Raw genomic sequence first — 16,204 nt, 5'->3', positions numbered from 1 at the left:
ACTCACTTGTTTTATTTCTGGATTGTTTATTCAATAAAATTGTTTAATTTGTGCATATTACCAGTGGCTTTATCCCACTATGACCCAAGACAATGCTGTAGCTAATAATAGACTTTATGGCAGGGTATTGAACCTGCAATAACACTGCTATAATTACTTATGTACCACACTTATTCTAAAGCCCATTTGATTTATGCATAAATGTAGTTTAGGGAAAAAACCAATGAATCGCAGGAGTTTTGTGCCTTGTTCTGGCGTTTTACATTTTATTAAACATAACATAACCACTTAAGCAGATAAAGGACATGACTTGCATGTAATTTAAAGCAGTGACAAATAAAATGTAACCAACATTGGTCCATGTACAATGACATCTTCATTCATCCCTCAAATTTGAGTTTCTCTTTTGTATTTCACGAAGGATCATCAAGGGTCCACCATGATGAATGTCCCATGGCCATTTTTAGCCAGCGGTGGTGCGAGGGAGCGCGCCTTTGTGCGTTTGCCTTATTCACAGGGAATTGTCCAAAAACAATCATCGACACCACAAATAATAGTTTACAAGATGCAGCTGCTGTCTTCATGAAACAAAATATAAACGCGAAGTAGAGAACCGAACATGTTACTCAAACTGGCAGCTCGTGTTTGTGTCCGTGTCCAGGGCAAAGATTACTTGCTCTTGGCAGGCTTCTCGGTTTTCTTCGGGAGTAACACCGCTTGGATGTTCGGCAGCACTCCGCCCTGTGCGATGGTTACGCCGCCTAAAAGCTTGTTGAGCTCCTCGTCGTTGCGGACAGCGAGTTGGAGGTGACGGGGGATGATCCTTGTTTTCTTGTTGTCTCGGGCTGCGTTTCCGGCCAGCTCGAGGATCTCAGCCGTCAGGTATTCCAGGACCGCGGCCAAATAAACTGGAGCTCCCGCGCCTACGCGCTCGGCGTAATTCCCCTTGCGTAGTAATCTGTGTACACGTCCGACTGGAAATTGAAGTCCAGCTCTGGATGAACGAGACTTGGCCTTGGCGCGGGCCTTCCCCCCAGTTTTACCTCTTCCAGACATATCTTAACAACAAAGAAACCGACTGTGTGGAAATAACGTTATGTTTGCTGTCAGTAGACAAATGCGCTTTCTCTTATGATGTAAGCAGGGATCGGTATTTATACCGGGATCTCTACTCTGACTGGATGAATCGACTGTAACGCAAACAACCAGTCAGAGTGCAGAACTTAGTCCGTGACATCAAAAAAACGTCCAATGAAAGTAAAGATCGCGTCTACCATATTTTGCATACCGACTCTATAAATATAGGACAGAAAACTGCGCAGCGAGTTCGCATACCTTAACGATCTCGTGACAGTAGGGCTTTAAAACCAAAACAATGCCTGAACCTGCGAAATCAGCCCCTGCTCCCAAAAAGGGATCGAAAAAGGCCGTCACCAAGACCCAGAAGAAAGGGGACAAGAAAAGACGCAAGACCAGGAAAGAGAGTTACGCCATTTACGTGTACAAAGTACTGAAACAGGTCCACCCTGACACTGGCATCTCGTCAAAGGCGATGGGCATCATGAACTCGTTTGTTAACGACATCTTCGAGCGCATAGCCGGGGAAGCGTCGCGTCTCGCGCACTACAACAAGCGCTCCACCATCACCTCCCGCGAGATCCAGACCGCCGTGCGCCTGCTGCTGCCGGGAGAGCTGGCCAAACACGCCGTGTCCGAGGGCACAAAGGCTGTGACCAAATACACCAGCTCCAAGTGAATGTGGACAACAAGAAAGACGGACTGTAAAATAGAGTCGGGTGTCTTCTGGGCTCTGTCTGTCCTTTTGAGGGGTGGAATATCAAAACCATCCTGTTGTTTGATATCCGCATGAACTCTGGTACCTCTTGAGCGAAATGCAGCTGTGGATGAGCTAAAAAAAATACACAATGTGCTCTCCATCTGTAAATCCAACATTTACCTGAGGTTGTTCCTCTTTGTATTTGCACGTGTGAACATTTGTACTGTACCATTATGGCATACGGCTTGTCATTTGTTAACTAACGTTGCAGTAACCTCAAGTTGCCGGGGGAAAATACTAAATGTGGTTTTGGTATATACAGATTTTTTTTTGTGAAAAATGCTGCACTGTATTCATATTGAAGCAATGTCTAATGCCTGAATGTTTCTTCACAATTACCCTGTCCAATAAACTCATTGGTTAATTGTAACTGCAAGCTGATTCGTGGGTTTTATTATCACGTAATAGCTTATCACTATGGAGGTGAACGAACATGTGTAAGTTGAAATAAGAGACTTGATGGTGTATCGGGTTACAATGAAATAAGGGCACCATATTTGGTCCCTTTGATTTCATCAAGCTTGTGTTACTGAAAGTTATAAGAGAGATTATTTGATCTTGCATGCCCTGCAGATAGAGAGAGAGAAAGAGAGAGAGAGAGACATTCACCTGATCCTGACATTGCATTTGAATAAACATTTAGGTATCACTGAAAATTACATAAGAAAACCATTGCATTGTGTTTATTACATTATAATAACATGATTTAATGCATACTTAAAAATATGTAATTAACCATTAACATTCAGTTCAAAGTAAGTTAGTTACGGATAATAGTCACTTTTTTAACCAAATAAATAATTTGATAGTATCAAGAGGATTAATAATGTAACAATATAACTGATGCATCTTTTAGAAGATCATGTACTGCATTGTCCTTTTCATATGTACTGTTAAGAGGTGTTGTCTTTGTTGAAATAAAGCTCTGACGATGGCAGGCTTTGTTTGAAAGGTGTGTGATTTCTCTTTCTAAAATAGATGAGATGAGGAGACCCTCTCTTCTCACGAAAACAATGTATCTGAAACCAGTCGCTCCAAAAAAACAGATATTAAGTGTATGTGTTCGTAAACTGCGTACGTATTTTATGAAAATGATATGAATAGACTGGATAGCTAACACCTTTGTTGGTTTAAGACACTGTATTTTGATGCTTTTTATTACCTTTGATTTAAAATTAGATGGAGAGCTTAAATTACCAGCCATTATACAGGTACACTTTATCTTGGAAACTCTTAAAATTAAAAATAAGTAAATTGCATATTTTCTTATAAACCCTTAAAGTATATATTATTTTAAAATATATAAGGAATAATTGACGACAGGTCGCTAAATTATAAGAAAATAATGCACACCCAAGGTGGTAATGCGGCACACTTATACCACGGGTACCACAAATATTGCTTGGGTGCCTATTTTAAAAAAAATTTACAGGTTAGGTGTGCGGTTTACTGAAAAATAATCAACACCCATGGAACATTTCTCAGCCAATCAGAATAAAGCATTCAAAAGGCCTGTGGTATAATAACAAATAATTCATACTTTTAAATATCATTATAACACGGGGCTGTTGAATGCTTTATTCTGATTGGTTGAGAAATGTTCCATGGGTGTTGATTCTTTTTCAATAACCGCAAACCTAACCTTTAAAATGTCACCAGAGCAATATTTTGGTATCCGTGGTATAAGTAGAATAATTGACTCCTGTCCTTTGAATTATCCGAAAATAATGCATACCCGCGGTGTAACGCAAAACCAACTTGGGTGTGCATTATTTTCTTATAATTCAACGGCCCGTCATCAATTATTCCTTACGTGATGAATAGGGCTGAGTATCGATTCAGATGTCCCAGATCAATTCCATTCGATTTCGATTCACAAGCTATCAAATTGATTCGATTTCAATTCTATGTTCAATTTTCGATTCCGGATCTCGAACCGGTTTTTATACTCGATTCTCGATTCAACTCAATGAATATAGATTTAATACAAATACTATATTAATAAAAAAAGAACAGTAAACAGCAGTTTACAAGTGGGTAATTAATAAAAAGAAATTAAAAGACACAACACTATCGTCGTTGTCTTGCTTGTGAAATCTAAAATGCTTCCATACTTCTGACTTTTTATGGGAAGGTGGCATCAACGTCGATGAAGCACCTGAAACCGCCATTTTAAGCACTGAATGAATGAATGACAGGCTTGCCTTTCGCTCCTTGGTTACATCGCGCAAGGCAAAAAAGAGGGTGACATAGTGAAGAAGACTAGTAATTAGATTAACTCCTACGTTCAATGTTTGCCGAAATAAATATGTAAGAAAAAATCGATTCTGCTCTTTGAGAATCGATATTGAATCGACCACATTTTTAAAAACAATTAATCGAAAAATCAATTTTTTTTGCCCAGCCCCAGTGATGAACAAGTTAAAATTTATAATAGTGAATGAATCACAAAATAAGTTATGTACAGGGAATAATGTAGCATGCATGTGTTCATGTGCTCCTCATTGATAAACTTGACCACCTTTTTTAAAGTGGGGAAACTTGTTGCATTATGTATTATATTATAGTATTATAATGACACTGTGAAGCATGTTATAGACACATTTGTGCCAGATGAGCACAAGAAGATGCTCCTAGTATTCCAGACTTGTTACCTGATAGTGAATATATACTGATCTTCTTAAAGCCACTTGTGTTCCTCAGCCATCCCATATTTCATTTGCGGGTCCCTCCCTAACACTTACTGCTAGAAAGGGGTCAGTATAAATAGTTAAGACTTAAATGAGATACAGACACAGATGTAAGGAAAGAGAGAAGGTGAACTTATACAAACAAGGTAATGTATGTATAAATCTATATATCTATTTAATCTCAAAATAACCATTTCTTACACTGTAAACATTTTTTTTGTTGAATCAACTCGGATTTACAAGTCATTTCAACTTACTATTATTTGTCTTGACCAGAGATGAGTTGTTACACTGTAAAAAATACTTTGCTGCCTTAAAAATGTTTGTTGAATTAACTCGGATTTACAAGTCATTTTAACTTATTATTTATCTTGACTAGAGATTAGTTGTTATAACTACAGGTGAGTTGTTATAACTTATAAAATTAAGTTGACTTTTTTCAACTATATTTTATAAGTTGTGACAACTCATCTGTCTTGACATGATTTGTAAATCTGAGTTGATTTAACAAAACATTTTTGTATTTGTTTGTTAGATGTTAAATGTTCTTTAGCCAAAAATGTTTTTTTTATGGCGGGGTGCCTAAACTTGGTCCTGGACGGTCGGTGTCCTGCAGAGTTTAGCTCCATTTTGCCTCAGCACACCTGCCTGGAAGTTTCTAGTAAGACCTTAAATTGTTGCTTTAGGGGTGTTTAATTAGGGTTGGAGCTAAACTTCGCAGGACACCAGGCCCCCTGGAATGAGCATGGGCACTCCTGTTCTATGGCATTGTGTATAGCTATTGTGTATAAAGGTCTTATCGCGTATAAGACCTTTATTTTTAAGAGTGGTATGTTTCTGTAACATTTATTTTAGTCTGTATATATTCTTAGGAATATAAGTGGTGTGACCCTTCCTGTGAAAACCCAACTAAGGTTTTTGTGATGTACTAATGTGAATAAAATTCTGTGAGAATATAATCTTGATATTTTTAATATTGTAAGGTAATATCAAAGTTTAAAATCAATGTAAAATCAATTAGTAAAATAAAACTTTGATGCTCCTGATCTTATAATAAGATTATGAGACTGGATTTCACAGACAGGGTTATATACATAAACAATAAAATGAGAAAATGACCATAAGCATATGAAATATATAATGATGTTTTTTGTTTAAAATATGTGTTCTCTGTTGCATTTCTTCTGCATCCAGAACTTTGACCAGACCTACAGAGAAACACTTGCATGATCTAATAGTAGACGGGCTTCCTTTGCTTTTCAAAGGTTTTTGAGTGAATCCAGGTCAAGGTGATAGTGTTGTGTGTGGACTTTCCCCTGCAGCCAAATCATAATGTGGTTAGTCTTTCTTATATATCAGTTTGTCCTGATTCTTCAGTGTGAAGCTCAGAATGCCTGCCTCACCCATCCAACATTCAGAGAGCCAGGTCAGCCAAAGTCTATATGTATCCCTCTCCATTTCTCCTCTTCCTATGTTCACTTTCTTCTTTCCTCATGATCTCACCTTTCATTTTATTAAAGCCAACAAAAGATCCCAAGACCACCCAGCAATTTGAGGAGTGTGTTTTTTTAGCATTTAGGATGTGGTTCTTGATGTGTCCTCATTTTAGTTCCCACTCACCATACAGGGCAATTGATGCATTTGAGTTAAATCGTTAAATGTATGTTTTTTCTACAGACAACTCTGATATCACAGTTGTGTGTGGCACAAACAAGATGGATTTGCAGATTTTGCTGTGTCCCATTTACTTCATTGGCTATAATGAATCCACAATGGCTCTTAATGGTCAGTTTGCCAGGCCTGAGTGCATAGGAACGCCTGACTGGACTGTTGACCCGCCTGTACTGAAATTCCAGTTTCTCATCACTGAAACAGCCATATCTACATGCTCCAACAAGCTGACGGTATTAATCCTACTACTAATATGGTTACACTTTACAATAACATTAATAATGAGCTAATCAGCTAATGAACGATACTTTTTACAAGATTTATTAATGAAGACATATTATAAAAATCTGACCTTTTCCAGTTTAAGTGCTATGATTGGTTCCCCGGTGCTTCTATCAACATAGAAAATTTGAAAAAGAACAACCCAGTAACTTAGTTTTTGGTAACCCATTCTCTGCAAGCATGTGGGAAAAATAGGTAATTGAAATTTGAGTTTCAGTTTCTTCAAACCACCATAATGGCGATCAGTGTTTGCATTTGATCAGCTCATTTGCATTTTAAAGGACACACCCAAAAACAGCAAATTTTTGCTCACAACTACAAAGTGACAATTTTAACATGCTATAATAAATGATCTATCTAAATGGTATTTTGAGCTATAAGTTTATTAAACTAAGTTCGGGAGGAGCATGGTTATGTGATCCAACCAATCAGCACGAAGTAGCTGCAGTCCCTCGCCTCTGTAGTTTTTTACAGAATCCCTCCTCCACCCCATCACCTCTCATCTAGTTTTATTTATCCCAATTAAAGAGGGGGAGTACGCTGGGTTCAGGCTAAAATTCCGAGTTCGGAGCCCTCCCCTCGGACAGCACGCCAAATATGCTTTATCTCATTCCCTATCGATTATATGTTAATGCATTTTCATGTTAATTTCAGCATTTACTAATACGTTTAAAAAAAATCTTGTAGTAGTAACTTTTAACATTGTATTTAATGCACAATGAATTAACATGAACAATTGTATTGGCACTAACCCATTCAGACCCTGCGTCCCCTGGAATTGACATCACATGTTTTGCGGTTCAAAGCAAACCAGTAAAAATGCTGATAAACCAATCAAAATAAGGCACACTAATTAAACACTGGAAAATGTCCAGGTCTGAAGGGGTTAACTAATATTAACCAAAAACAATAGGCTAAATTCTAAAAATGTTATTGCTCAATGTTAGCTTATGCAGGATTTACTAATGTTAATTAATACAAATGTATTATAAAGGATTATCAATAATATTTATTTGTATTAAAATATTTCTGATTAAAATGCATCTTAATGGGAAAAAATAGAAAAAAGTAAACAAATAAAAGTAATGACAATTAAATTATGACATTAATACAAAAAGCATAAAAAAAATTAAATGCAAAAATAAAATACTGTATATTAGTCAAGAGCTAATTTAAAGCTTTAAAAAAAAATGAACAGGATTCATTCATTAATTAATCATAAAAAACAATAATTTGAAATAAGGACGCATACCGATTAATCGCAATTAATCTATAGCAGAAAAAAAGTTTTTGTTTCCATCAAATTATACATGCATGTGTGAATATATATATATATATATATATATATATATATATATATATATATATACATATATATATATATATACATATATATATATATATACATATATATATATATATACATATATATATATATATACATATATATATATATATATATACATATATATATATATATACATATATACATATATATATATATATACATATATATATATATATATATATATATATATATATATATATATATATATATATATATATATATATATATATATATATATATATATATATATATATATATACATAATTATTATACACAGTTCACACACACATATATGATGGAAACAAAAACTTTTATTCTGCTATAGATTAATCGCGATTAATCGTTATGCATCCCTAATTTGAAATATTTTTATATTCAGAAATGTATTAAAATTTCAGATCCTTGAGTGCTGAAAAAAACTTTGCAAAAAGCTCTAATTACCTGTCACATATCTGTTCAATTTTGATTCTTAAGTCTTTCGAGAAGTGTTATAGTGAATTGATTTAAACTCAACAGATAGTTGAAGAGGTCGGATCTGGGCTGTTCTCCGACTTCTCCAATGTTCAGTCTGTGAACATCTCTGGGATGGTCAACTCTCAGGAGCTAAGTGCCGGAACCATCACCTACCGGCAGGAGATGGTCTATCTGTTTTCCTGTAGCTACCCACTGCAGTACTTGGTCAACAACACACAAATGAGCGTGTAAGTGGCATGAATATAAACCTATAGTCTTTAGATTATAGTATAAGTCAACCATGTGACATGAGCTAATGGACATTCAGGTAGTATGCACATACACAAACGTCTGTCACTGTGTATTTTAAATGCAGCTCTGGTGTGAGCCTGGCAATTAAGGACAATAATGGCAGTTTCATCAGCACTCTGAGTATGATGCTGTTTGAGGTATTATATTTACATTAGGCTTAGTTTTATATAAATATTTTAATATATTACTAATGTGGTTTTCTGTGCTGATTTAAGGACATGACATACACAAGTCCTCTTTCTGTGCCTCCGACGGGTCTAATGCTGAAGACTAGGGTTTTTGTGGAGGTCCGAGCCACTAATCTTACACATAGGTGGGTTTAACTAAATACACTCTTAAAAATAAAGATTTAAAGTTTTAATTTGAAGTAAAATTTTCTTTATATTCTGTGAAGATTCAATGTTCTCTTGGATCGATGCTTTGCAACCACCAGTCCTTACCTGGTCAGCAATAGCACAACCTTTGAATTCTTTGTCGGGTGAGTGTGGAGGAATATCTTTGTCTTTTAAACATTTTGACTGATGTCTAACTAATCAAATATTAAAGCTACAAAATATAGATCTGTTTTGGTCACTGTTGTATCATTCACAGATGTAACCACGATCCACAAACCATAATAGGTGTGAATGGAGAGCAACAGGTTGCACGTTTCTCCTTCGAAACCTTTCGCTTTGTAGAACACAGAAACAGGTCGGTGTCGACCTATTACGTGCACTGCACCACAAGACTTTGCGAGACGTCGTTCTGCACAGCATTAAAACAGGTATCAAGGCAAAACCCACTGTGACAAAAGATTTTCCTGGCTTAGTGTGGAATCTAACAAAAGTTTATATCTTGTGGCACTAGAATTGCACAAGTAGGAAGAGGAGAGCCGTCGAGTCGGCTCAAGAAACAACGGTTAGTGATTATGCCACAGTGACCTCTGGACCACTCATGACAAAGGTGGACAATGGTAAGACGTCAATGTGTGTGTGTGTGTGTGTGTGTGTGTGTGTGTGTGTGTGTGTGTATGTTTGCGTGCGTACTGTTAAAACTGTAAGCTGCTCTACTTAAAAAACTTTTTTTAATTGGTAACACTTAAAAATAAGTTTTATAAACTTAATTTTTTTCAATTTATGTGAAAGATTTTAAGTAAAAAACTTGTTAAGGTGAAAAACTTGTAAAAAATGTATTCAATTGGTAACACGTAAAATATTTAGAAAATGTAACTCTTTCCCCGCCATCGACAAGTTATCTTGTTAAAGCAACACTATGTAGTTTCAATGTAAAAATGACTAACAGCTCCCCCATGTGGTTGAAAAGCGCAACAGTGCCTGGTATCAGACACTCTTCTGCAGGCAGGGGGAGGGGCGGGGCTGTGTTTCCTACCCTCCACCATCACTTTCAGAGTGTGCCTTTAGCAGCTAGGAGGCTGCTCAGGTTGCAGCAACAGTACAATTTGTCCAGTTAAAAGTTGTTCTATCACTGAAATAATTTTAAAGACATTATTTAAAGGTAAAAAACTACATAGTGTTGCTTTAATTAAGAGAAAACATTTACATAAAAAAGTGTTCCTTATGAATAAAAAAATGAAGGCAAAACGTTATGTACTAATTTTAAACTCTGTGTATGTTTTGATAATCGTTCTGAATCTTTTGCTGATTTTTGCTAAATAATTTGTATTTTTAAATAACAATACCCATATTTAAGAGTTTATAAGCAGAGAAAATATATAGATAGGATGAAACGCCCATCCCCCCACCCCCCATTTTGTTTGTTTATTATTTGTTTGAAAGCAGAGGGTCTGTTCTTTTATTTGATATATTTGTATGTTTATATATTTTTAGAAAATATATTAAATTTTCCTGGAAGGCATTTTGTGAAACTTTTGGGAAAGTGGGCAACTTTTCAAAAAAGCTGGTGGGGATTGAGTTAAGCTAAAAAAAACTTGGTTGAAACACAAAAATAAGTTACCTGGTTGCCTAAATTTTTTTTAGTGAATTCAACTAAATCAAGATTTTTTTTACACAACTTTTTTGAGTCGACTAATATTTGTAAGTGAAATTAACTTCTTTTATATAACCATTTAGCAAAAAAATAGAGTGTATCTATGCAGAAATGCATATTTTAATTCTATGTTTTTTAACTCACTTATTTTTCTTTTTTTTTAGTACCCAACACACCCATTGTTACAGGTTTGTATCTATTTTATATTAATATAATAATTTAATAAAATATTTATAAATATAATAGTATTTGTTTTATATACACTGTCAGAAAAAAGGTACAAAACTGTACCTTTTTTGTCCTTGGGGTGGTACCCCAAGGTACCGTTTTGTAACAGGTATATAAACATAATACAATGTTGTACCTTTTGAGGTACATTACTGTTCCTTAAGGATATATTGTGTACCTTTAAAGGTACAGTTAACTGTTTTGTAACCCTAAAAGTTAACTGGTACAAAATGGTTCCTTAAGGTACACAATTGGTCCTTAGGGTATAATAAGGTACAATATTTCAATGTGTTGTATACCCAAAAAGGTCCCTTTTAGGGTACCACCCCAGCGACAGAAAAAGGAACACCTTTGTACCTTTTTTCTGCAGTGTAGTAAAGTTTTTATTGGTGTTGGTTTTGTGCTTGTTTCAGTTTGAATCTTTTGTGTTTATGTATAGTGTATGAGAATTCGAAGCACAATAATGCCGTGGTCGGGGTCTCGGTGGCAGCTGGCGTGTTCGGGCTCGTGTCTCTTGCCATGCTGAGTGTACTTCTCTATAAGATCCATTCTGAGAGGTTCAAAATGGACAAACCGTCTCTCTTTCGCTAACATCTTTTGATCAGTAACAGACACACCATATTCCAGTCCTGTAAAATAGTTGGCTTGCATGTGCTCCACAGAGCTGCTCTTGTACAAGAGAAGATGCTGAAGAGCCCTGTACCCCATACCTCACTGAAGAAATCTAGAAATGTTGACCTAGAGTTAAATTCTGACAATTATGAAAATCATGCATTGGGTTTCTGTAGTCTGGTTGAGTTTAGGGAAAACCAAGAAGATCTGTAAACAATAAGTAGAAATTTCACATCTTGAAATATTAACATATTCAAAGCAAACCACTTGAAGCAAATGTGTTACGGTTATAGTTTTAAATTCTTTGTACTTTTTGCATGCAAAATTTCATTATTTACTGTATTTAAACTATATTTTAAGACATTCTTGTCAAATGTTTTTGCTCTGGTAATTCATGTAGTGTTTTGTTTTAAAATACTATTTACCTTGAATAAAAGCAACACTGGTTAGCCATCATATACTCAGAAGTGCTCATTACATATGATGACTTTTTATTTCAAAACCTTCTTAAAGGGACAGTTCGGCAAAAAATAAACACAATTTGAATTATTTTAGTCAATGTTCTGGCTCTTCCAGGCCTTTTAGCAGTAAAAAAAAAAGGGTCCATGACTTTCAAGCCCCCTAAAAATAATTCACCCATCCTTCACAGAAGTAATCCACATGGCTCCAGGTGCATGGTTAATTAAGGCCTTCTGGGGTATTCGATGTGATTTTGTAAGAAAAATATCCATGTTTAAAACTTTTAAACATTCACCAGTTTCGTTGTAGTACGTGGCATACACTGTAAAAAATTCAGTAGAAATTTGCAGCTGGGTTGCCGGTAACTTACTGTAGATTTAAATTTATGTTATTACTGGCAACATTTTGTTCAAGGTTCAATGAACATTGAACATTTACAGGTCTTTGTCTTTACAGAATAGAAAAAAACAGCATCAAGCAAAACATTTTGGGAAACAAAATCTGAAGTAAAAAACAGAAAAAGTTTGATGATGATTTCTGGTTCCCAGAATGCTTTGCATGAGGCTGTTATTTTATAGTTTTATTCTGTAAAGATAAAGACTTGTTAATATTTAAAATTTATTCAACTTTGAACAAACTCTTGCCTGTAAATAACATAAATTTAAATCTACAGTAATTTACCGGCAACCCAGCTGCAATACCATTGTAATTTCTACAGATTTTTTTACAGTGTACGGTGCGTAGTGACGAACAAATCTGAGATGACACCAAAACAAAACCAATCACAAATAAAAAGTCTAAACTAGGGCTGCACGATATTACTGTAAAAAAAATCCGTAGAAATTATTTGGTTGCCAGTAACTTACTGTATATTTAAATTTATGTTATTTACTGGCAAGAGTTTGTTCAAAGTAAAATAAATTTTAAATATTAACAAGTCTTTATCTTTACAGAATAAAACTATAAGTTAACAGCCTCATGCAAAGCATTCTGGGAACCAGAAATCATCATCAACTTTTTTCTGTTTTTTTGCTTCAGATTTTGTTTCCCAGAATGCTTTGCTTCATGCTGTTATTTTAGTTTTACTCTGTAAAGACAAAGATTTGTTAATGTTTAATATTCATTTAACTTTGAACAAAATGTTGCCATTAAATAACATACATTTAAATCTACAGTAAGTTACTGGCAACCAGCTGCAAGTAACACTGTAATTTCTACAGGATTTTTTTGTTACAGTATATATGTAATTATCATACTGAAACAAACAGGTAATACCTTTCCTTCTGATGTATTTAAATGTAATTCATGCTAAATTACATTTCTTTTTAGACACAAGTTCGTCGCTGTAGTGTTCTTCGCTCGTCTCTACTCCTGCCATATTTATTTCCCCGCTCTACTTTCAACCACCAGGTTCACCTTTGTGCCTGCAGTCTAGCCAATAGTATACCAGTAAAGCCCCTTCTTATTGGTCTAATTTGGACAATCTAAGCATGCAAGACATAGTAAAAAATTTGCTGTAATTATGCAGCTGGTTGCCAGTAACTTGCTGTAGAAGATAAAGACTGAAAATGTTTTATGTTCATTTAACTTTGAACAAACAGTTGGCGTAAAATAACATAAATGTCAAATCTACAGTAAGTTACTGGCAACCAGCTGCCAGTAATACTGTAATTTCTAAAGAAATTATTTAGTGTAAAATTAATGCAAGTTATCGCAGCTCTCCGCAATATGGATATTGCATATACTGTTATCATGATAGCATAGATTTGTATTTAATTTCCTAAACATTGTTTTACTTCCTACATTTGACAAATTTCAAAACAACCTTAAGTGTTTCAATGATCACTGCAAAAAATGACTTAGTATTTTTGTCTTGTTTTCAGTAGAATGCATTTTCTTGAAGACCTAAGAAAATAAGTCTAGTTTTTAAGACAAAAAAATAACATTTAAGTGAATTTGTGCTTAAAACAATTAAAAATATCTGCAAATGGGGCATTTCAATTCAAGTAAAAATGTCTCACCCCATTGGCAGATATTTTTGCTTGTTCACGTTTACATAAATTGTATAATTTTTGTCCAAAAACTAGACTTATTCTCTCAGGTCATTTTGCTCATCAAGAAAATGCATCTTAAATTTACGAATTTTTAGATGTTTCTACTGAAAACAAGACAAAAGTACTAAGTAATGAAGTCATTTGTTTGCAGTGATGTCACTACTCATTGAAATCTGCATTGACAAGATTTCACACAATGACAGAAGTAAAAAAAAGACTTTATTAACAGTTTAGAAACAATCTTCTCCCTTTTCCACACATTACACACATTGCTCCACACAGACCTGAATAACAATAATGAAAATATGTAAATAACAGAACCAGTAGCGGTGATGACAGAACATACATCCTTGTGTCTCATTTTCTTTACCAGGCAAGATTTTAAATAGAAGTGTAAAATAAAATTGTCTAGATGTCAATGCAGCAGAGCAGCAACACTGAAGTCTAATACAGTTGTTTAGAGTTGATGTTGGCAGGTTGAACACAGTGTATTTAGAAATGGGTGAAAGGTGAATGGGCAGGTATAAACAGAATTTGAATCACATTTTCCAATATACATTTCTGGTAAAACATTACAGGTGAGTTGATGACACAAAGAGGACAACATAACCACTCATTTCCACCTGAACTCTGCATTAAGGACTGAAAATTTCATTCACACTTAAAAAGGAAAACATGTCTACTTTGGTCAAGCCATGTCATTTTTGATTTCCTCGTTCAAATAGGGACAAACAGGTGGGACATTTTTGAGACGAAGGTGATCACTGATTCATCTTTTAAGGACAAAACAAAATAAACACACAGGACAGATTTTTTCACTGGGGGAAAGAGAGAAATGCACAGAGGTATTGTTTAAGATATTCAGTCTTTTGAAAGCCAATCCAATTTCACCATGTTTTGTTTAGGGGGCAAAAAACATGAATTTTGAACCACATAACGGAGTCAATAAATACAACACAAAAACCTTTAACAGTTCCAGTTGTTATAATTCATCCTCTATATGGTTTTCTGATTTACTGCTCTCTGTTGGATCTGTAAAATAAAAAACAGAGCATTACATGCAATCTATGAATTACTGCATTTATATATTATTAATAAATCCAGATTTGGAAAATTACCTGCATCTTCAATAGTTTCTGCTGGATCTAGTTCAAGTATAGGTTCATTATCTTTTTCTTCAGCTGTTGGAGGTTCCTCAGCTGGCTTTACTTCTTCATCTAAAACAACAGGGAATTTTATTGACCAGATTTACTACACAAGATCTATAAACATGTACTCGAATGTAGCAGACAGGATTTAATGGCCCCCTCTTACCTCCATCGCTCTTCGTAGGGATGACTTTCTCCGCGTCCTCTGTGCTGTTGGCTTTGCTGTTATTTGTGGACGTGGAGTTCTTGTCTTTAGCCTTTATTTTATCCTTTGGTTTGGCGAACTTCGCTTTGGTTAGCAGGTAGTTGACCTCTCTGTCTAGAAGGGAGAGTTTAGCTTCGATGTCTTTAGACAGCAGTACGGGTTTCTCCGTTGGGGACAATTTTTCCTGTGAACCAACGGTCTCATTTTTCCATGTCTGAAATGAGGAAAATACAGAAATCAAAAATCTGAATGTCTGAAATGAAAATTGTGACCCTGGTCCACAAAACCAGTCATACGTCACACATTTGTAGCAATAGCCAACAATACATAGTATGGGTCAAAATTATTGTTTTTTATGCCAAAAATCATTATGATATTAAGTAAAGATCATGCTCCATAAAGATATTTTTTTAAATATCCTACAGTACATATTCAGGGTTCCCACACCTTTCCAGGTCCAATACCCTCAAATTCAAGTACTAAATGTGGGGACAGATTTCAAGTGAGAGCAAGGTTACATTGTGTTACCTTTGAAGATACATTGTTACAGTTCCCATTCGAGGGAACTCTGCGCTGCGTCACTGCGGTGACACTTTGGGGACGCTTCAAGGGGTAAGTGCGTCTGAATGTGTATATCAAATTCAACCAATGGTTTAACGACAAAGACAGGGTGACGCGGGAGCCAGGAAGTATATCGCTATCTGAAATACTGCCAAAGACGGTGATATAGGGATGCAAGAAGTATGGCAAGGGAGACGCACCGTCTCGTTCCCTTCTCAGGGAACAACAGTTACATACGTAACCAGAGGCGTTTTCATGTATCAAACACAACTATGCAAAAAAGCATTTTGGTATGAATCAACATTTGCATACAGAACATATAAACATTTAAAGCGAACAGTTTAGCACATGGGTTTAA

At 35.2% G+C, this 16,204-nt stretch overlaps 4 protein-coding genes across 4 annotated transcripts in view; 2 read left to right on the top strand and 2 right to left on the bottom strand.

The window, feature by feature from the left end:
* Positions 1 to 234: 234 nt before the first annotated feature.
* h2ax1 (H2A.X variant histone family member 1) lies at positions 235 to 1,141 on the bottom strand. The gene has a single exon (XM_055208280.2). It carries the CDS (start codon positions 1,054 to 1,056, stop codon positions 670 to 672), a length of 387 nt encoding a protein of 128 aa, XP_055064255.1. The 5' UTR covers positions 1,057 to 1,141; the 3' UTR covers positions 235 to 669.
* A 174-nt stretch (positions 1,142 to 1,315) lies between these two features.
* On the top strand, positions 1,316 to 2,207 carry hist2h2l (histone 2, H2, like). The gene has a single exon (XM_055208281.2). It carries the CDS (start codon positions 1,376 to 1,378, stop codon positions 1,754 to 1,756), a length of 381 nt encoding a protein of 126 aa, XP_055064256.1. The 5' UTR covers positions 1,316 to 1,375; the 3' UTR covers positions 1,757 to 2,207.
* Positions 2,208 to 5,668: 3,461 nt separating this feature from the next.
* LOC129446876 (zona pellucida-like domain-containing protein 1) lies at positions 5,669 to 11,866 on the top strand. The gene is made up of 10 exons (XM_055208285.2): positions 5,669 to 5,953; positions 6,205 to 6,431; positions 8,345 to 8,529; positions 8,658 to 8,730; positions 8,809 to 8,906; positions 8,988 to 9,071; positions 9,185 to 9,356; positions 9,440 to 9,545; positions 10,744 to 10,767; positions 11,247 to 11,866. The coding sequence occupies exons 1-10, from the start codon at positions 5,860 to 5,862 to the stop codon at positions 11,396 to 11,398; spliced, it is 1,215 nt and encodes a 404-aa protein (XP_055064260.1). The 5' UTR covers positions 5,669 to 5,859; the 3' UTR covers positions 11,399 to 11,866.
* Positions 11,867 to 14,138: 2,272 nt separating this feature from the next.
* hyou1 (hypoxia up-regulated 1) overlaps positions 14,139 to 16,204 on the bottom strand; it is a 14,960-nt gene continuing 12,894 nt past the window's right edge. The window contains exons 22-24 of the mRNA XM_073874360.1: positions 15,247 to 15,499; positions 15,051 to 15,149; positions 14,139 to 14,964 (exon numbers count right to left, since the gene is read on the bottom strand). Of these exons, the coding sequence (XP_073730461.1) occupies positions 14,915 to 14,964; positions 15,051 to 15,149; positions 15,247 to 15,499 (402 nt within the window). The 3' untranslated portion in view covers positions 14,139 to 14,914. The remainder of the gene's footprint in view (positions 14,965 to 15,050; positions 15,150 to 15,246; positions 15,500 to 16,204) is intronic.

Source organism: Misgurnus anguillicaudatus, chromosome 12 (assembly GCF_027580225.2).
Source record: "Misgurnus anguillicaudatus chromosome 12, ASM2758022v2, whole genome shotgun sequence".
Classification (NCBI taxonomy): Eukaryota; Metazoa; Chordata; class Actinopteri; order Cypriniformes; family Cobitidae; genus Misgurnus; species Misgurnus anguillicaudatus.
The sequence above is the reverse complement of the archived record's forward strand: the minus strand, read 5'-3'. Positions and strand labels throughout refer to the sequence as shown.